Genomic DNA, 22,136 nt, shown 5'->3' on the forward strand with positions numbered 1-22,136 from the left:
CCCTTTTAAGACTACAACCCAAACTGAGTAGAAGGGACTATTTAAACATAAGACTTTTTTCATGTCAAAATAAATGAGAAATGTAAATTATTAGAAATGCAAAATGGATCTTAAACAATTACAGGACTGTTTACCCTGGTGCTTAAAGTTTTAAAAGGAAAGGGCACCAGTATGTGATAAAATGGCTAAAATACATGTTAGACCTTTTTAATAGGGAAGCATGGAAAGTAAACATGTGATGGTTTGTTAGGAATAAAGTATTAAATATACTTAAGTCCTTTGTTCTGTGTGTGCTCGATTTAAAAAGTACTTAGGACATTTGGTAACGCTCTATAAATCCAGTCAGGAATCTTATTTGACTTTAGCCGTTTTACCAGATTGTAGAGAATTGTTTCCGCTTTCAGAATACATAAAAATCTCATTTTCACAAAAAATTGACTTAAGACCTTTTTCCTCCCGACACAGACATACAAATGGCTTTTAAGGAACCCGAAGGTTCATTGCCGCCTTCACATAAGCCCGCTATCGGTCCCTATCTTGTGCAAGATTAATCCAGTCTCTATCATCATATCTCACCTCCCTCAAATCCATTTTAATATTATCCTCCCATCTACGTCTCGGCTTCCCCAAAGCTCGTTTTCCCTCTGGTCTCCCAACTAACACTCTATATGCATTTCTGGATTCGCCCATACGTGCTACATGCCGTGCCCATCTCGAACGTCTGGATTTAATGTTCCTAATTATGTCAGGTGAAGAATACAATGCGCACAGTTCTGCGTTGTGTGACTTTCTCCATTATCCTGTAACTTCATACCTCTTAGCCCCGAATACTTTCCTAAGAACCTTATTCTCAAACACCCTTAATCTCTGTTCCTCTCTCAAAGTTAGAGTCCAAGTTTCACAACCATACAGAACAACCGGTAATATAACTGTTTTGTAAATAAATACAGCTATCCTATCTCCAATACAAATTCAGAACACATTTTGACCAATATTTACATTTTAATATTACAAAATGACAGAATACTGTTTATTTAAGCCCATGTGAAGTCCTTAAATTTTATGGTTCCCCATTTCCTTTAATAACGTCCTCAAGTCTGCGTGACGTACTCTGTCACTTTGGTTGTTTAGGCATTTCCTTTTTCATGAGTTTCCACACATTTTCTATTGGGTTAAAATCCGGAGAATTTCTAGCCGGAGGCAAGAGAGGAATGTTTTTTGGCAGCAAATTTTTCACTTATTAACAGTGTGGTAACACCTTATCACACTGTTATGCATAACTGTCATTTTGTGATCTGAAAATATAAATATTCTTAAACATTTGTTCTGAGAATGTAGTGGAGTTAGTATAGTAGTATTTTTATGCATTAATGCGGTAAATATAGAATTTAAATAACATTTTTGAAATATTGTAGGTGATTCTATTAATGTGACCAAGGACTGTAATATAAAACTTTTGTCTTAGTGCCCACGGAAAGAACTGTATGTACGTAGAACTAGTTAATAAGTTTACAGCCTTCTTGGTAGTCACTTGTTTCACTTAAACTACTACTCCTCCTTTCCTAACAACCTTAATTAGCTTTCTCTTTCCTCTCCGTGTAGCTCGTTGCCGATAATGAGATTGAAATAGTTTGATTACGAGTTCTAGAAGGTTCCCTTCTAAGTCTGGACTAGAGTTGGCTTCTGAATTGTTATAATGTGCTAGGATAATTGAATTTTATTTATTTTATTTTTTCTATCTTTATTTAGCGTGTATGAGTTGCCTGTTTTAGAAAAAGAGGTGCTAATCACATTTACAATGTGATTCACATGGATTTACCGGCACTTACGGAGCTTATTTCTGAAGATTTTTTGAGCAAAAAATGTCATATGAACATGGTTCTTATTCTGAATATTTTCAGAGTTACACTAATTTAAATTTGTTTGTAAAAATACGTTTTTTCTTTAATTTGAAGATAAAATAGAGAATGAACCATTCAGAAGTATGATTTCTTCGACATGTATTGTAAAGCTAAAAATATGCTGTGAACTCCTTAGTTGCTTCGTACAGAAATCTTTGTCTATTTTTAACTAGAAAATGACGTTATTCTTACGGGCTATTCCATATGAAATCGATCAGTAAAAAACCTCGCATTTTTTATACTCTAATTTTTTCCTATTTATACAAGGTGCTGAGGAGAATGCATTTGCAAAAATATACTATCGAAAGTGAAACGGTTTTCGTATTGTTGAGCTATAAATTTAGCGTATTTTAGAAAAACAAGTCTCTTTCAGCGCTCTGAACTCTTGGACCATTTACTGCAGAACATTGAACGAGAGCTCATTTTGAAGCTGACATTTGGTAGGATATTATAAGAAGTAATACTTATTTTTATTATATACAGAGAGACAGATAATTTGATTTTACTTACTTTTAGGCTTTTTGCCCATTTGTAAAAATGTAAAAAATATTGAGAAAAAACCTTGCATTATTGAGAGGGATTGGGCATTGTTTGCTTAGTGTCACGGCAATAAGTTTCGAGGGTATTAAATAAATTATTTTCACACGCCTGGACTTCAACGGCGCAGTACCGCACGCAATGGCCGAGAGATGAAGATAAGCGAGCTTTGGGCGTCATTTTACTCCTGTGTTTATGAAAATCTGTGATAAAGCTAGCCCAGCTATGCGCTACTAGACGACACGTCATGTGTTTATGTCTCCTGGCCTTGCTTGTCTCGGCTAGCTCCCGCCTCACAGTCAGCTGGTTAGTTCACGCGCGTACTATTTATTATCTTTATTTGATTTTTCAATACTTTCTTATCAACGGTGCACCAGTAAAAAATATGTGTTTATTTGTACTTTCAATGCGGAATCTAACCATATATTTTAAAAATATTTTTTCGTGGGCAAAGGCGTCTTAGTGAAGAACAATCTAAATTTCTCCATTTCCATAAAAAGTAAGAAAAACTGTTTACATGTCAATATAAACTTTAACTTTTCAGCATCAAAATAAACCATGATTTTGACCATTGGGTGAAAGGGTTTCGGAGCCACAATAGTTTAAAGTTTCTAATTTTATGAAAATACGATAAATTAAAATATTTTTAATTTAAATACTATGAAGTTCTGATGCCTCAAACTTTGCACAAAGCATTGTATCACAGTTGTCTACGGACAGAAGAAGTTTCATTGTATTTAAAAATTGCAAGTTCAATTTTTCCTATATTTCGGTCGGTTTGAGATGGAATAGCCCTTACCCACTTATCACAACAATTATTACAAATCACACCACTTCTACCGACTTGATTATTTGCAGTTCAATTTTCCAACTTAATTTACAGTCTTGGAGAGTTTACAACACATTTAAAAAAATGTCGCCGTCCGCTCGGCCGCACGCTTGTGAACGGCACTTGTCGGTCCTCGTGACTGCACGCTGATCAAGATCACGCGTAGTTCACAGCAATACGTTCCAATAACGAAACGTAACTCTGTAAATATTGAGAATAGGACCCATGTTTAAGCCTATATAACATTTTTTGCTGAAAATGTATTCAGAAATAAGCTCTGTAAGTGGTGGTAAATCCTCGTGAATCACCCTGTATATATTGATATTAATATATTTATTTCTACAACCCTTATTTGGTAATGGGTCGCCACCACATCTCTGTATTCGTGCTCCCCATTACCTTCTAATTACAATAAACTTTCATTAACGTGTGCAGTCATCTTGTTTTACCTTTGTTACCTCTATTAATATAATACATACTCTCAATTTGCTTTCTAACCTCTCACCTTAAAATTTTCCCTTCTTTCTAATGAACACCTCACCACTTTTATTGTTTACTTATATTGAAGTACTTCCTATCGTCTAAAATTTCCCTAATTTTGAACTAACTTTTATTAACTCTATTTAATCATACTCATTCACTTTAATCACTAATTTACCATCAGTTCTACCTCTCCTCACTTCTGTCATCACTCTTATCCCCTATTTCTCCATTAGACACTGAATCACATGTTTATTTTGTTTAATTGTTCCCTTTCACCCCGATAAATTTTCCGTTTGCCACTAAGTCAACTCAACCTTCATTTGTAAACTTACATTAAAATACTTGCTGTCTTCCTGTCATTTCAATTTCCCTGATTGTACGCTAACTTAGTCGACACTCCAATATTAGTAACATTTCACTACCAATTACTATTAACAAAACTTCTAATTTTCTCTAGTCACTTCCTTTATCAACTCTTGTTTCTCTGGACACTAATTCGCTTATTCGTTCATACATTCTCCCTCCGATTACTTTGCTAGTTACTCTTACTCCTTGAACGCTCACTTTATTGTTTCTATATCTTTTGCCACACTTTTATCACTCCACCCCCTTAAGCACCAACTTCGTAGACTGTAGTTCTGCGGTTCCTTATTTCCTTCCTTTCCCTCACAAGTAGGTGGACTACCCAAATCTTCTTTACTTCCCCTCACCCTGTATATGTCATTAATTAATTCCCTTTTCTGTGGTACAGAAGTAATTGTATTTTGGCTTTTGGGCGGATGTACAGAGTATCGCGAGTTCAGATACGGTCAGGGACTTTGATTTTCAATAAACGATGAAAATGGTAGCCATTACAATGTTCAGAAGGGGGGTATATTACAAACAGTATTTGCAGTAAATTAGCGGTTAAATTTTTATTGTCTGCATAAGTATTAAAGTAAAAACTTACTTGAAGTAAAAAAGTATTCCTATCGAGGTGAGCAGCGCCACTAGTGACACCAGGTATCCGATTTCGTAAATTCTGTTCACCTGTTGCCGCCACTGAAACAGAAAAGAAATTTATTTGCAAAATAAATAGAAAATTGCATTACAATAACATATAACTGTTTCACACATTTTGCTGCATTGTTCTCAACTAGGTGGAGCCAAATTAACAACTTGGGAACTTTTCTTTCACTCCTGATGGTTTGAAAATGTTTAAATGGATCAATCTGAGAGAGAGATCTGATTAATCCTTATTCATATGTGGGGGTTAGATTTTTATTAACTAGAACATAATATTAGTTTCGAAATGTTTTGTGTGAATCTTATTTCTTTTGTAATAGCCTAATCTTATTATTCTCAGACAAGTCTATTTCTGTGACCTATGTTTCATAATTGAAGACTTACTTACTTACTTACTTACAAATGGCTTTTAAGGAACCCGAAGGTTCATTGCCGCCCTCACATAAGCCCGCCATCGGTCCCTATCCTGTGCAAGATTAAGCCAGTCTCTATCATCATACCCCACCTCCCTCAAATCCATTTTAATATTATCCTCCCATCTACGTCTCGGCCTCCCTAAAGGTCTTTTTCCCTCCGGTCTCCCAACTAACACTCTATATGCATTTCTGGATTCGCCCATACGTGCTACATGCCCTGCCCATCTCAAACGTCTGGATTTCAAGTTCCTAATTATGTCAGGTGAAGAATACAATGCGTGCAGTTCTGTGTTGTGTAACTTTCTCCATTCTCCTGTAACTTCATCCCGCTTAGCCCCAAATATTTTCCTAAGCACCTTATTCTCAAACACCCTTAACCTATGTTCCTCTCTCAGAGTGAGAGTCCAAGTTTCACAGCCATATAGAAGAACCGGTAATATAACTGTTTTATAAATTCTAACTTTCAGATTTTTGGAGAGCAGACTGGATGATAAGAGCTTCTCAACCGAATAATAACACGCATTTCCCATATTTATTCTGCGTTTAATTTCCTCCCGAGTGTCATTTATATTTGTTACTGTTGCTCCAAGATATTTGAATTTTTCCACCTCTTCGAAGGATAAATCTCCAATATTTATATTTCCATTTCGTACAATATTCCCGTCACGAGACATAATCATATACTTTGTCTTTTCGGGATTTACTTCCAAACCGATCGCTTTACTTGCTTCAAGTAAAATTTCCGTGTTTTCCCTAACCGTTTGTGTCATAATTGAAGACTTGAAATAAAAAATGCTCTAAGTGCCATAACAAGGAATTTTGAAACTGTGTGCAAAATGGGATCTATATGCCAAGCCCTATAATGTATAAAAAGCTCGAACTGCCACGAATGAAAATGTAGTTCCAAATGCAATCGACAGATAGCATGCGGTTTAACTGCCGCTGCTGTTAACATATGAAAGGCTCTATGTCCCGCGCGCTTCCTCCTCATAGTTGGATTAAATGGCGGATGCGGCAGATATTTGTAAGAATTTGAGAGGAAAGTAACGACGAATTAAAGGAGAAGGTACTGCGGCTGCAATGAAAAGAAAGCTGAAAAATGGAGGAAATGAATACATAAGTTCAAATAATAAACATGTTCCTGCAAAACCTCGGCCAGCACAGGAGGCTAGTCTCATTACTGATCGCTAACCTACCGGTACACCAAAACTGGACAGACTGTTTGAACCTCAGCTATGAACACAAGGTCGGGCTGTTTGAAGATTTTTATGACCTGGAAGATATTGAAAAGCGAGGGAGTTATACCTTATTTTATTTCAAGGAGAGCAGTTCTGTGGCTCCTTTGAACACCCACTTACAGATTTATGACTTCCTACACAAACAACTCTGACAATTCCATCCTGTCCCCACGTCCCAACATTGCACAGTTGCCACAATTCTGATGACCCTCGAAATTATGCAGTGAAACTGACGGGATTCTTGGAATTCGGAAAAGATGCGACAACTCTGCCTCCACGTGGATTTGACGGGAACCTGTCAATTCTTCTGAACGAATTGTGATTGGTTATTAACAGGAGAAGACAAGATTTCCGTCACAGTAAGGAAGATATTTATTTATGACAATACAATATAGGCCTATTTATCCTACATAATATTTACGTTTATCCTTCAGGCGAACGTTCAATGTTTTTTTTTGTCCTCGGCCTGTATTGTATAAGCCCCATCTAACTGACATGATATGTGTGTGAGGGGAGAAGACTACTTTGCCAGCTGCGGTGTATTGTTCTGTGTGTACTTGACTTCATAGTATATGTGCTTAAACTTCGAAGTCTAGTTATCATTACTAATAACATTACGAGCCGCCGCTGTCTGACGCTGAACCTCAGGTGTAACAGCAAATGTGATACACAAAAGTAGCAAGTTAGGGCGAGATTATCCCCCAACAAAGTTTTACTCTCACAGCTGCATGTAAACATCATCTCCGAGTTCTGCTTCCTCACAAAGTTTAATATACTGGCACCGGGAGTCATAAATCTGCATGAAGGGAGTTTGTTCCATGGCTGAAGTCCAAATTGAAAGGAAGAAGAATTCCAAACGTCCGAATAGGTAGCTTTCCTTTAGAATCACATAGATAAATGAAATAGGACATATTGTGAACTTATGCAGGCTCAAGACAATGCAGCATCTTCATGTTTGATCAACCATTTTATGTATATATCAAAATATTTTTAATCAGGTATCTTTTATGGATGTGAATTTACACAACACAACACAACACAACACAACACAACACAACACAACACAACACAACACAACACAACACAACACAACACAACACAACACAACACAACAGATGAACATAATTTGGTTGTTCGTGATGTAGATTAGAAAAAAAATTCTTCATGTTATGGGAATCAAGTTATATAATAAATTATATCTAGAAATTAGAAATATAAAAAATGTTATAAAGTGTTGTGTTTTATTTAACGACGCTCGCAACTGCAGAGGTTACATCAGCGTCACCGGATGTGCCGGAATTTTGTCCCGCAGGAGTTCTTTTACATGCCAGTAAATCTACTGACATGAACCTGTCACATTTAAGCACACTTAAATGCCATCGACCTGGCCCGGGATCAAACCCGCAACCTTGGGCATAGAATGCCAGCGCTATACCAACTTGCCAACCAGGTCGATAGAAATACCAATAATATAAGACATTTTAGATATGGGGTTAAGCAATTATTAATGTAAATAACTTTTAAGATCTTCGTAAGTACATGTAAAATAACAATGTAATAATTTTATGTTGACAAATCCTAAAGTGTGTATAAATGCTCATTAATGTATAGTACATTATGCAACGAGCCTATAATGATAGTAATTAAGAAAGCGAGTATGGAAGTTTATGAAACGAGCGCAAGCGAGTTTCATAATTTTCATATGAGCTTCTTAATTACCATTATAGGCGAGCTTCATACGACTTTTTATGCTCGACCATATTTCTAACTTGAAATTACCGGTATTCAGATGTATACATTATATTTGTATCTGACAAGATCGGAAGTGACCTTGTTCTAGGTCGTGAATTGTGAGATGTGCGCAGACGCGAAAGTATTTATTTTTTCCGAGGAACAATAATGTCATTGACCTTGTGTAATCCCGTTAAACTTGATAATATTATAACCTTGATTATTGAATTCGACATTGAAAAACGAGATGACAAATTGAATTTATTTGAATATTATTTACAATTAACACTAATTATTATAGTAACAACATAACCTTCTGCGACAGTATTGGATTTCCAGCCTCCGTGACTTTTCGCTAATTCTCTTTCGATTGCATATCCGAGAATAATCGATACTTGCGGTTTTATAACGGTACAAAGCTGAACACATGTAAGCTGAGTAATCATTGGCTGAAGACCTGTACTTTAATGACATGCATTAAAGGACAGCTACCAGATGTATAATTAGTACATTTCGGCATGGTCGAGCATAAAATAAATAAACCAACTAAACTAATGAAGTAGTGTGGTACTGACCACTTTTTATTCCCGCGAAATATCCGGTACTCAATTTGACACATGGTTGAACGGACTCAGAGACCGTTGTGGAAATTGAAGTAGAAAATCCCGCCCCTAACGGAATTAAACCCGGGACTGTGCTTTCCATAGCCGACCACTCTATCATCTGAGCTATCCTGCAGCCTATTGTTAATAATAAATTGTCAATAATATTTTATTATTATTGGGTTATTTTACGATGCTGTATCAACATCTAGGTTATTTAGCGTCTGAATGAAATGAAGGTGATAATGCCGGTAAAATGAGTCCGGAGTCCAGCACCGAAAGTTACCCAGCATTTGCTCGTATTGGGTTCGAACCCGGGCCAGATGTGCTGACCGTTACTCCACAGGTGTGGACTGTCAATAATAATAATAATAATAATAATAATAATAATAATAATAATAATAATAATAATAATAATAATAATAATAATAATAATAATAAATCTGTAGCCGAAATTTTTCTGATACTTTTCGATTTTCCAAAAATAATTGGTCCTAACATATATAATTAACCACCCTGAAACCGAAAATCGCATTTTTGAAATTTTTGTTTGTATGTCTGTCTGTATGTTTGTTACCTTTTCACGCGATAATGGCTGAACCGATTTATATGAAAATTGGAATATAAATTAAGTTCGTTGTAACTTAGATTTTAGGCTATATGGCATTGAAAATACTTTATTTAAAAGGGGGGTTATAAGGGGGCCTGAATTAAATAAATCGAAATATCTCGCTTATTATTGATTTTTGTGAAAAATGTTACATAACAAAAGTTTCTTTAAAAATGATTTCCGATTTGTTTTATTCTTTAAAAATTTTTATAGGACTGATATTTAATGAGATAAATGAGTTTTAAAATTAAAATAACGCCATCTAAGACGGTGCAATGAATCAAGAACAAATGGCTTCGTCTATAAGGGGCCTTGGACAGCAACAATCGAAACAGGGGCCTTGGACATCAACAATCGAAAACTATTAAACATAGCCTACAGAGAATGTTTCTGTGTATTAACCGATTTGTATAATTAATTATTATTTCACCATTGGAAATTGTAGTTTCTCTAAATGGACGTAATGCTATAATGTTATTACAGTAAAGTCTGAGTAAATTGAGGACAGGTAAGATTAAAATAGCTTCCTATGCACAGAAAATTTGATAGGCTATTTTGTACATTCGTTTTCTGTATTTCTTAAAATAATATTTATCTACACTCATTTTAATCTCAGAGAATTAACGAACAACGAGAGTGTATTGATTTAGTATGCAGTAATAGTACGTTAGCTTAGCAATCCATTATTTTATAATTCAAATTTTAATTATGCTCAATTTAATCGTGTTAAAATGCATAAAATATATATGCAATAAATGCAGTGCAAAAAAAATTGGGTAATGAGCCAAGCAGATTATCTTGCGCTGTTGTAAAAGTTGTTCCCTGGATCAAACGTCCTATTTTAATTATGTACCTAATTACTTTATATTTATTGCTAACAGGTGCAGCGGAGCGCACGGGTACGGCTAGTAATAATAATAATAATAATAATAATAATAATAATAATAATAGTAATAATAATAATAGGCCTAATAATAATAATAATCATCTACGCGCCCTTGGTAACACTATCACCTCTTACATTCATCCCAGTGTATTCAAAGACTAGCCAACACTGGTCTCTGTGGTAGGTACGCTTAACGTTAGAGTGATGCAGGAAAATGCGTTTTATTGATGGCGAAGTTTTGTCCTGGACAAATGAGACTCGTGTGGCCACCTCTTTCGTCATCCATTGCCAGCCGGGGTACGTGGACGTGAATGACACAAACAAATCCTTACAAATTCCCTGTGAGATATATCGGAGCGGACGCTCGCTTGGTTCTCAAATAGGATCAATTGGAGCGACGCTCCTAACGCAATAATGTCACGACCCATCAGTTTCCTTCACGAAAATGTTATATTCAGTGTGAGGGACTGAAACGCCGTCCAGTTGCACATTGCCCAAAGAAATGGGGTGCGCTTACAAAGAAAGAGGGAGGAAGGGTACTTTTAACGGAGCGAGATTTCCACCCTGAAGATGAAATTCAGAAGCGTGTTTGCCTGCTGATCCAGGGCTGTTCTCGGGCATGGGTTCGATTTCCGTTTGGTTTGTTTATCTGATTGGAGTTTTTTCCCCGATGTTTACCCCAACTGTACGGCTAATGTCAGATAATTCCATGGCGAATCCTCTGCGTCAAATCGGCAAACTCCATTTCGCTATTGACGATAAAGAAGCCAGTAGTGTATACAGCGTCGTTAAATAACCACGTAAAAAGTAACAGTGGATTCATGATTCTTGTAATTGCATGTATGTATGTATTTATTCACACTGCAATGGGTATATACCCGGTGGCAGTGGTAACTAATTACACTCAATAATGACAATAATAAACTTATTAATTAAAAGTACAGTTAATAATAATACCAATAATTAATGCAAATAATTAATATTAACAATAATTAATAATAATAATAATAATAATAATAATAATAATAATAATAATAATAATAATAATAATAATAATAATAATAATAATAGGGAATATTCTAAATTAAATGAAGCACGATCACTTAAAATAACATTTAAAATAAATCTAATTTGTATCTTAAATCTAACTTCGAACTAAAACCCACGAGTATGATATGTTCATATCTGCACAAGTACCTTTCCACATCACACTCATTTCGCTGTCAACTCACTCACTGCACTGGAACTACGACACATTTCACTGATTCTATCCTGATTTCACTAACACTTCAAAAACTTTTCACTGTTCAAATACTTTGCACTGCCACTGTAAACTATAAAGCTTCCCTGACAGGAACACACTTCACTGACACAACACACTTCACTGACACAACATAATTCTTCACTGATACAACACTTCAATAACAAAATATCATTTACATCCTTTACATACTGTGTATAATTACCGTCTATTAGTAAAGCCCTTAAGCCTATTTTTAAATACGTTTTTGGTTGTTGGTAAAGCCTTTAGTAAGTCTGCAGGTAAAGCATTCTAGTCCCTGATAGTACGATTGAGAAAAGAAAACTTTCCAGTGTCCGTCCTCTGTCTTCTTCTTAAAAACAGAAAAAATATCCGGTATTAATTGCTCATAAACCAACATCAATTCACGGCATACAATATCACCTCCAAGAAACACAATTTGCAAAATTCCGTTCTTTATTTATTTAATTTCCTCCTGTATCCACTACTGACCAGATATTTTGTATTCGACAGATAATGGAGAAAAAATGGGAGTATAAGGATACAGTGCATCAGTTATTCATAGATTTCAAAAAGGCTTATGACTCGGTTAAGAGAGAAGTTTTGTATGGTATTCTTATTGAATTTGTTATTCCCAAGGAACTAGTTTGATTAATTAAAATGTGTCTCAGTGAAACGTACAGCAGAGTTCGTATAGGTCAGTTTCTGTCAGATGCGTTTCCAATTCACTGTGGGCTAAAGCAAGGAGATGCACTATCACACCTTTACTTTTTAACTTTGCTCTAGAGTATGCCATTAGGAAAGTCCAGGATAACAGAGAGGCTTTGGAATTGAACGGGTTACATCAGCTGCTTGTTCTATGGGGATGACGTGAATATGTTAGGAGAAAATCCACAAACGATTAGGGAAAACACGGGAATTTTACTAGAAGCAAGTAGAGAGATAGGTTTGGAAGTAAATCCCGAAAAGACTAAGTATATGGTTATGTCTCGTGACGAGAATATTGTACGAAATGGAAATATAAAAATTGGAAATTTATCTTTTGAAGAGGTGGAGAAGTTCAAATACCTAGGAGCAACAGTAACAAATGTAAGTGATACTCGGGAGGAAATTAAACACAGAATAAATATGGGAAATGCCTGTTATTATTCGGTTGAGAAACTTTTATCATCCAGTCTGCTGTCGAAAAATCTGAAAGTTAGAATTTATAGAACAGTTATATTACCGGTTGTTCTGTATGGTTGTGAAACTTGGACTCTTACTTTGAGAGAGGAACAGAGATTAAGGATGTTTGAGAATAAGGTGCTTAGGGAAATATTTGGGGCTAAGAGGAATGAAGTTACAGGAGAATGGAGAAAGTTACACAACACAGAACTGCACGCATTGTATTCTTCACCTGACATAATTAGGACCATTAAATCCAGACGTTTAAGATGGGCAGGGCATGTAGCACGTATGGGCGAATCCAGAAATGCATATAGAGTGTTAGTTGGGAGGCCGGAGGGGAAAAGACCTTTAGGGAGGCCGAGACGTAGATGGGAGGATAATATTAAAATGGATTTGAGGGAGGTGGGATATGATGATAGAGACTGGATTAATCTTGTTCGGGATAGGGACCAATGGTGGGCTTATGTGAGGGCGGCAATGAACCTCCGGGTTCCTTAAAAGCCAGTAAGTAAGTAACCACTACAGGTCGCCATCGACGAAGAGTACCATGATACAATAGAGTAAATGCCTTGAGGTTTAGTGATACATTGTTGTTAGAGTGAAAAATAACAATTTGAATTATATTGAAACACATGATATTAAACGAAGTAACGTCAAGGAGATGCGAATTAGTCATGGTCCATATGTATGATGCCTGAAAATAGCTATTGAGCCTTTGAGTTCTGCAATTGTTAGATATCCTAAAATAATTTTATGCAGGCCAAAAGATTTACAGAAGTCGACTAGGAACCGAAATTTTGATTCAATATATCGTATAATATATCGGTTTTCTCATAAATTTATCGATTTTTTGTTGAATTATCATCATTATCAACAACAACGAAATCCACACTAGATAACTCCGATAATTCCCGAGAGATGGCGCTATTGAAGGTGGACAGTTACATAATTGTGCAACCTCACTCAATACCTTGTTCTGATTGGTTTTGGAATGGAATTCGAATTCAAACTCTTTAATATGTAGCACCAAATTCAAAATGCAGCGTGGGCGGACGTGAGATAGACGGGAGGTTTATCTGCTACTGTTTTAATATTGTTATTAATGTTCTCTAAGGCAGGAGCAACTCCTACCCTGACGGGGAACTGTCTGACCTCAAAACGGGTATCAAAACTTTTATTTCTATATTCTGAAATGGAAAGAGAAACAAGGATTTAATACTGATGTGACATTTGTTTACTTCTATGATTTCTATGCACAACCTAGTGCTGACATTCTGTTTTCTTATTATATCTTTTAGTGCATAAAAAAATTCTGTCCCTATAATCATCACCATTGTTGTGTGGATTGTTAGAGTATAACAATAAGTAGCAATGGGAACTTACTATAGAAGGATTGTATCAAATCAACTGTGAAGTTTGTTAAAACTTGTCATTTAAAAATAATTAAAAGTTCTGTTTACTCACATTTAAAAATGATTACTTTGTTAGGTAGAAAAGAACATTATATCTGTGTCCTGGATTGAATTCTACATAACATTAGAATAATTGAATCGTGCTCCAATATCAAATACTCAACCATGTAGAGTTCACGTAACTCTTTCCCACTATATCATTTAAGCTCCCTTGCCTCCACCATAATTTTTATTTAGGTTAGGCCCTACATCATTATGGTATTGAAAATGTATTGTTTATTGTTACAATTTCACATTTATGCTTTTGACTGTTATGATGTTAATTTTTTCAATGGTAAAAAGGAATATTAAAATTTAAGTAATTTCATTCTAATACAGTAAATGTAGGTCTGAAAATGCAATTTTCTTACGGAATAGCGATATATCGATAACTGTTCGATATATCGATATATTTTCTGCGATATATATCATTTATCGAAATTAAGTTTGCAATATATTGCAATATCAATATACCGGTATTTAATTTATTTCCTCCATCACTAACCGGGGTATGGTCGCACGGAAAAACTTGCGCTTTTTAATCTTTAAAGTTTCTGAAATGAAATTAATCGAAGAACTACATAAATTTTCTAATAATTACTTAGCATCAAAAATTATTAATACACCTTTATCAGTTTCGACCTGATATTTAGATAAATATTTATCCTTATTTTTAACTGATACCAAAAAGAGGTATATTACTGTTAATATTGAAGTGAATATTTCAATTGCTCAGAATAATTAATTAAATGTACGTAATAAACCAACCTCAATTAACGGTATATAATATGTCATCAACACATAGCATCTGCGAGAGCTAAAAATTGTTCACAGAAAAAAAAATTAATGGTAGATTTTATTGGAATTTTTTCTTTAAGTCAGGTGTTACAATAATTTCTTCCGCCACTATAGTTTACTGTAGTATAATACTATATTTGAATATAGATGAGATTGCATGGTGCTCCACGTGAAATGAATATAGCTACAAAGTGATCCATAGTTCAGGCGTCCAGGTGTTACTATAGTAGCCTCGTTTAATTATTAGGCAGCGGCATTCCTTTTAAGATTTGTAGGTCTTTATTGCATGCACCGATAATAAAATGAAAATGCGACGTTGTCACGTCTTGTTTGTTGCTGCTATATATTAATATAACATGGAGTAACGAGCAAACTTGCATTAAGCTTTTTTATTTGAAATATATCAAAGAATACCTTCCTGAAATTAATTACATTTATCTGTAGCATATCGACGTTGATTTTATGAAACCTTCTATGCGACAGTATACAACATTTTTCAGGAGAAAGAAGAAATTGTCCACACCTGTGGAGTAACGGTCAGGAGCAAATGCTGGGTAACTTTCGGTGCTGGACCCCGGACTCATTTCACCGGCATTATCACCTTCATCTCATTCAGACGCTAAATAACCTAAGCTGTTGATAAAGCGCCGTAAAATAACCTTACTTACTTACTGGATTTAAGGAACCCGGAGGTTCATTGCCGCGCTCACATAAGCCCGCCATTGGTCCCTATCCTGAGCAAGATTAATCCAGTCTCTATCATCATATCCCACCTCCCTCAAATCCATTTTAATATTATCTTCCCACCTACGTCTCGGCCTCCCCAAAGGTCTTTTTCCCTCCGACCTCCCAACTAACACTCTATATGCATTTCTAGAATCGCCCATACATGCTACATGCCCTGCCCATCTCAAACGTCTAGATTTAATGTTCCTAATTATGTCAGGTGAAGTATACAATGCGTGCAGCTCTGCGTTGTGTAACTTTCTCCATTCTCCTGTAACTTCACCCCTCTTAGCCCCAAATATTTTCCTAAGAACCTTATTCCCAAACACCCTTAATCTCTCTTCCTCTCTCAAAGTGAGAGTCCAAGTTTCACAACCATACAGAACAACCGGTAATATAACTGTTTTATAAATTCTAACTTTCAGATTTTTGACAGAAGACTAGATGGCAAAAGCTTCTCAACCGAATAATAACAGGCATTTCCCATATTTATTCTGCTTTAATTTCCTCCCGAATGTCATTTATATTTGTTACTGTTGCTCCCAGATATATGAATTTTTCCACCTCTTCGAAGGATAAATCTCCAATTTTTATAGTTCCATTTCGTACAATATTCTGGTCATGAGACATAATCATATACTTAGTCTTTTCGGGATTTACTTCCAACCCTATCGCTTTACTTGCTTCAACTAGAATTTCCGCATTTTCCCTAATCGTTTGTGAATTTTCTCCTAACATATTCAGGTCATCCCCATAGACAAGAAGCTGATGTAACCCGTTCAATTTCAAACCCTCTGTGTTATCCTGAACTTTCCTAATGGCATATTCTAGAGCGAAGTTAAAAAGTAAAGGTGATAGTGCATCTCCCTGCTTTAGCCCGCAGTGAATTGGAAAAACATCAGATAGAAACTGGCCTATGCGGACTCTGCTGTAAGTTTCACTAAGACACATTTTAATTAATGGAACTAGTTTCTTGGGAATACCAAATTCAATAAGAATATTATATAAAACGTAAAATAACGTACTAAAAACAGAAGAAATTAATTAAAAGTCAATGTGTCTACATAAGAACATAAAGTACTTCGGTAGGAAACGTTGGTGAATATAATAAACATAAATGACATCATCGAGGATCAGTGTAGGTCTATTGATTTTTAATTAATTTTTTTCTCTTCCTGAAAAAATTATTTTCTGTAAAGTCACATAGGAGTTTTTATAAAATCAACGACGATATGTTTTCCGTCTCTGAGATTCACGCTACTTGCTTCTCTGCTCTCTGAATGTGAATCCCCACCAAAGTCCTCTACACCAGTGATGTCAAAGCAAGCGCATTTTTCTGACCTTGACGTCGTGCGCGAGCATTAAGCGCTAGGTATGGACGGAGGAAGGATTATATATATGAATAAGGAGCCTGTTGGATTAAGAAAGCAGTGGTGTACAAACTTCAGACGGAACGTGAAATTTTTATGTCGTTATTTTTATATGACTTCCTTCTGTTCGATTTTATCTATAATGTCTATAAAACAAACGTACGAACACCAATTTCTTAATATTGCAGTTATGTTTTGAACGTTAATAAATGATAAAGAGTTAAGAAGGAATAATAATATAAATTCCATAGTAGTACAACTGTACTGTACTAAATGAACGAAATGCATCATTCATAAAGAATGTGATATCCCAAAGAAAGAGATTGAGTATCACATGGTAAGTGGAATTGATATTGATGGTGTCTTTAGCCTTATAAAAGTAATCAACAAACTAATCAAAACAATATTACAGTACAAAGCAAAGTTACCTAGGTATATGTTTTAACTGTAACTAATATTACGTAACAAAACTCTTATCTCATTATGCTTTTAAGTGATATTGGTGTGCAACTTCCTATCATCAGAATATTAAATTATTTTATCGAAATCTGTTGAAGCTACAGAGCTGACGTTTACAATATGGGCACATATGTTTATGATGTAACAGTAGTTGCTTTGTTAATTCATTTCCATGCGAATATTTTCAAAATTTGTAATACAATATCTTCAGTAATACGTGTTTACAATATATTAGATTTACGAAAACATTGTTTCAGTATCTGTAAGGCTCTAAATAAACATATCTGAAAATTTCACTTTTCTGTAAGAAAGTTGAGAAAATATTTCTTTTGAATAAAAAAGCACGCTTATGAAAAATGAGCATTAAAATTAAAATTTACATTCTTATAATGCACTTATACTTTTCAGACAATTCTAAAAATTAACATGGGTACAGTTTTAATAAGTTCTCTTCCCTTTATCTATTGAATCAGTGCTGGCCATCCCTGAATATAGCTCGACCAAGCGGCATATACCACCTCTCTCGTCTGTCTCTTTCCTTTCCGCTGTAAAGCGCTCAGGCTCTCCTGAGCTCTAAAGCGCGCGCTTGCCCATATGGGCATAAGTTGACATCACTGCTCTACATTCTCTTCTGACGCAAGTCACGGTTCTTCTCTAAGCAATAAAGTTGTACGCCAAACAAATTATATCATAAACAGTGAAAGAAAAAGAAAGGGGTCATCTAGGTACGACCAACAGAATTAGTGATATTTGTTATTATTTACTTTTCAGAGTGAAGTTTTGTACACTGTTTAATCAGTATGGTTTCATGCTTTATTCCTGACTGGCTTATGCCGTACAGTATGTGTAGAGTGCTGTTGTAATTGCAATTATTTTGTGTTCTCTCTAAATTAAATTTAAGACTACGATGTAGGCTATCTTTGTATTCTCCCAGACCATCTTCTGTCTCTTTAATATGCTCTTTGATCTTAGTGTTCTGTACTTGATGTAATACACACATACATAGCTGTTTATGTAACGTGGGAGTATGCATACATGTCACTTAATGACTCTACGAATTTACGTTTATGCACATATTACCACATGAGAAGGTATTTGCCTGTGCATAATTATGAAGAGTAAATTTCAGTGCATATTGGTGGCTTTTTGAAGGAATTGTCAAGAGTGTCGTCATTCATCGGTGACCTTGTTTCACGTCAGCAGCATATGGTAACGTCTGATTCACATTGAAGATAGACGTTTTACCAAAAAAATTCATCTAGCTCCGCCATGGTTCGAAAACGGACCTATGTTCCTATGAACTTTTTCAATCAAAATGGCCTCAGATATCGTATCCTAAATTTTTTACCTTTCCTCGTGAAACACTCTGTATACATACTTATCTATTACTATTCTAAATTATGGATTGACTTTTGCAAATCATCTTCTAAGGTAACTACAGTAGTAAGGCTAAGTCACCTCCAAAAACTACTGAATGTAGAAAAGTATTTCGGATTATACGTGTATTAACCATTTCGTGAATGCCTAAATTCTCTACCATGGAACTCACACTATATTCATGCCACATTCTTTTTCCCAATCGAAATTTTCAAACAATGCCGTTATGTTTATATCACTATAACATTGCAGAATTTAAGCCTGCATTTCAATAATCATATTGTTCCACAAGATTGATAATATTCTTCTTCCTCTTATTTTTTTCTAAATCATGCATTAAACTATAACCCCATTACTTTATCAGTACATATTGTTTCACCTTTTCTTGGTTAACCTGTATTTATTTCTCAAAGGAATACATAATCTCTTTCATATAATGTATTTTTATACACAACTCCTTTGTTTTATGTTGTATTTTTAATTTTATTTGGGACCTGCTTTTTAGTTTTGATCTTTTATGTTCATTTCTGATCCTATTACTTCAAACGTATCCTTTGAAAAGTTATTAAAAATCTCACTTCTGCTCTCTGTAATCGTTTCATCTTCCTTTGATATTAGTCTGACTTCCATGCAAGCAGAGAAATAGAGTAAGTGTTTCATATAATTTCAGTTCGGTTTCTTTCTTTGTCGTCATAAATGATGTAGATAGCAAGGGTATATTATTTAGGAGAGAAATAGTTTACATTTGTTTCATTGTTGAACATGAATAAGATTTCACACCGTTTCGAATGCTGGTTGTATTTTTGTTTTTAGGTTCACTCGAAGGTAAAATCTTGTAAAATCATGTCTATCACTGGGAATGGGAAAACTAAAATATTGTCCTTCTATTTCATAAATTTATTTTTCGAAAATTTTCTTGCTAGTTTTCGCGATTATCAATTTTATGTTATATCTGTATTCAGTGAATAGTTACCTTACTTCAGAGCCTTCTAAAAATATATTGTTTTATTGTTACATTGCATTGTCATTGATTAAAAGGATACAGATAAATATATGAACTGCATTGAATCTCCATTCTCGAAAATAATAACAAGATCATCCATGTAAATTCCATGTTTATAAATTTTCTACTCTTATTTCTTTTTCCGAATAGAAGTTAACATAATACTGTGCTCCAACCACGAGAAAGTCTCTGCCGGATGAGACGAAAGGGGAGTAATGCTGTGAATGAATGTTGATGTCATAAGATGTCATAAGATCACACATGTGGGTACTCTTATCTCTATTGGCTCGCTGTCACAGCACAAACAATAACATTGATACACACATGTTTATACTACCCTACTTACAAAATTAGATCACTGTTAATCTCATGGGGTCTGTTTCACAATGTTTACAATCTTTGTAAATTGTAAACTTTGCTTGTAAATTGTAAACTTCTGTTTCACAATCTTTGTTTGTAATGTTGAACTTTACAAAGGAAATAAAATCTTTACAAATTAAATTTTGCTCACTTTACAAGTATTCTGTTTCACAATGAAGAGTAATTTTACAAAAGTGTAAATTTTACTTGTAAAATTAGCACATTTTCTACAATACCTCTGAGATGTGTAAAGTTTGATATTGCAACAAATTATGAATAAATACAATAAAGAAATACTTATTAAATTAATTTTTGAGTAACTGGATAATATTAAGAATTAAACTAAGGCAGTTTTGATGTTATTAAGGAGTTCTAATGACTCAGACGAAGATATTGAATTTAGACGTAATCAAACGAAGACATATACGTAAAATTCTCCGGGCAAGATTTAATAACACGTTCGTATCATTGAATAAATTTAATGAAAGGTTTCGAATGAGTCCGCTCTATACTTCAGAATACCGCATAAGTATTTATATACGAAGACTGTATTTAATAAATACTCGCACTTAATAAAGAAGTTCCCTGCACCAAAAATAAATAATTCAATAATGCAATAGCGACACTACTTACGCGGTATTCTGAAGTCGTTTCGAGTCCCGTTTCGCTGGAATCTCTCCTACAAGATATGGGACATCATATCCAACATCCAAAAGAGAAATGAGAAAAGTGATGCCCTAACCTCAAAGCGAGAACTGTATTGTTTTGCATTGGATGCATACTAGCTGTCAGTTCCGTGGGTTAGATAAGCACGGAATCTCTAAGATATCAGTTTGCAAAAGTGCCCACAGGGTAGTTGATGTTGTTAAAAGAGTTAAATTCGGGGAAGATTTTTGATTACCAAAATGTTATTTACTATAGCACAGAATTTTTATGCTGCTGATGGTATCACTAATGTTTGGGAGGTTAGGAATGCAACATTAATAAATACTAATGGATCAACACAAAAAATTAACCTGATTTTGTGTTTAGACATCGTAATTATTTTATCAATTGCATATTTGTACGTGGACCAAATTTGTTATTTACTTATTTGACTGAATTTTGTGATAACTTTGGTAATTTAAGTAATAGACGTATTGGTATACTCGACCAATCACATCACATGAAACTCCATTGTCGCCAATATATAAAAATCTAAATACTATTAATTTTTTTTAAGAATAGTTTATATTTTCTGTTGGTGAAATATGAATCAGCAAGCTTAGAATAATGTATTTTAGTACAAAATATAAACTTATGTATCGATAGTAGTAAAAATACAGCGACTTTAGCTCTGCTCCTTACCGATTTTTATAAACTGTCGTTGGCGATCATGTGTAACCAATAATACGTATTTGTAAATTTCTTTAGCCGATTTTGTAAAGTTCGTCAGACTTTATAAACTAATAAAATAGCATTGTGAAACACAATTTACAAGCATTTGAAAACCTTTACTTGTTATTTGTAAATTGTTAATTTGTAATTTGTAAGGATTGTGAAACGGGCCCCAGGTCTTTTAATCTCTCCATACAGGAAATAACAAATGCAGGAGAGCGCATGGTTTTTAAACGACGTTATAACGATAATATTATATCTATTTCGCTCCAATAGATGACGCAACAGTAAGCACATTCCTTTCACGGTTGATCTCCTGGTTGAAGAACAGTAGTGAAATGGTGCAACATTGTTTACACCTTTGTTTATAGCGAGGTTTGTCCAATAACATTAAGAATATGCCGTAATTTTTATGTTAAAATTGAGACATACAAGGTGGGTCAAAAGTCGCTTTCCTCATTATTCGTTCTTAGGTTTCATACTTGTACATATATACAGATGTCATAACTTGAACAAACGAATAGATGGTATAATAAGTGGTGGGTTGGC

At 34.7% G+C, this 22,136-nt stretch overlaps 1 protein-coding gene across 2 annotated transcripts in view; it reads right to left on the reverse strand.

The window, feature by feature from the left end:
- The window catches only part of Dh31-R (Diuretic hormone 31 Receptor), a 1,450,252-nt gene that overhangs the window by 204,572 nt on the left and 1,223,544 nt on the right, over positions 1-22,136 (reverse strand). For both annotated transcript variants that reach the window (XM_069844578.1, XM_069844579.1), the window contains one exon: positions 4,700-4,791. In XM_069844578.1, the coding sequence (XP_069700679.1) occupies positions 4,700-4,791 (92 nt within the window). The remainder of the gene's footprint in view (positions 1-4,699; positions 4,792-22,136) is intronic.

This window comes from Periplaneta americana, chromosome 13, assembly GCF_040183065.1.
Source record: "Periplaneta americana isolate PAMFEO1 chromosome 13, P.americana_PAMFEO1_priV1, whole genome shotgun sequence".
Taxonomy (NCBI): domain Eukaryota; kingdom Metazoa; phylum Arthropoda; class Insecta; order Blattodea; family Blattidae; genus Periplaneta; species Periplaneta americana.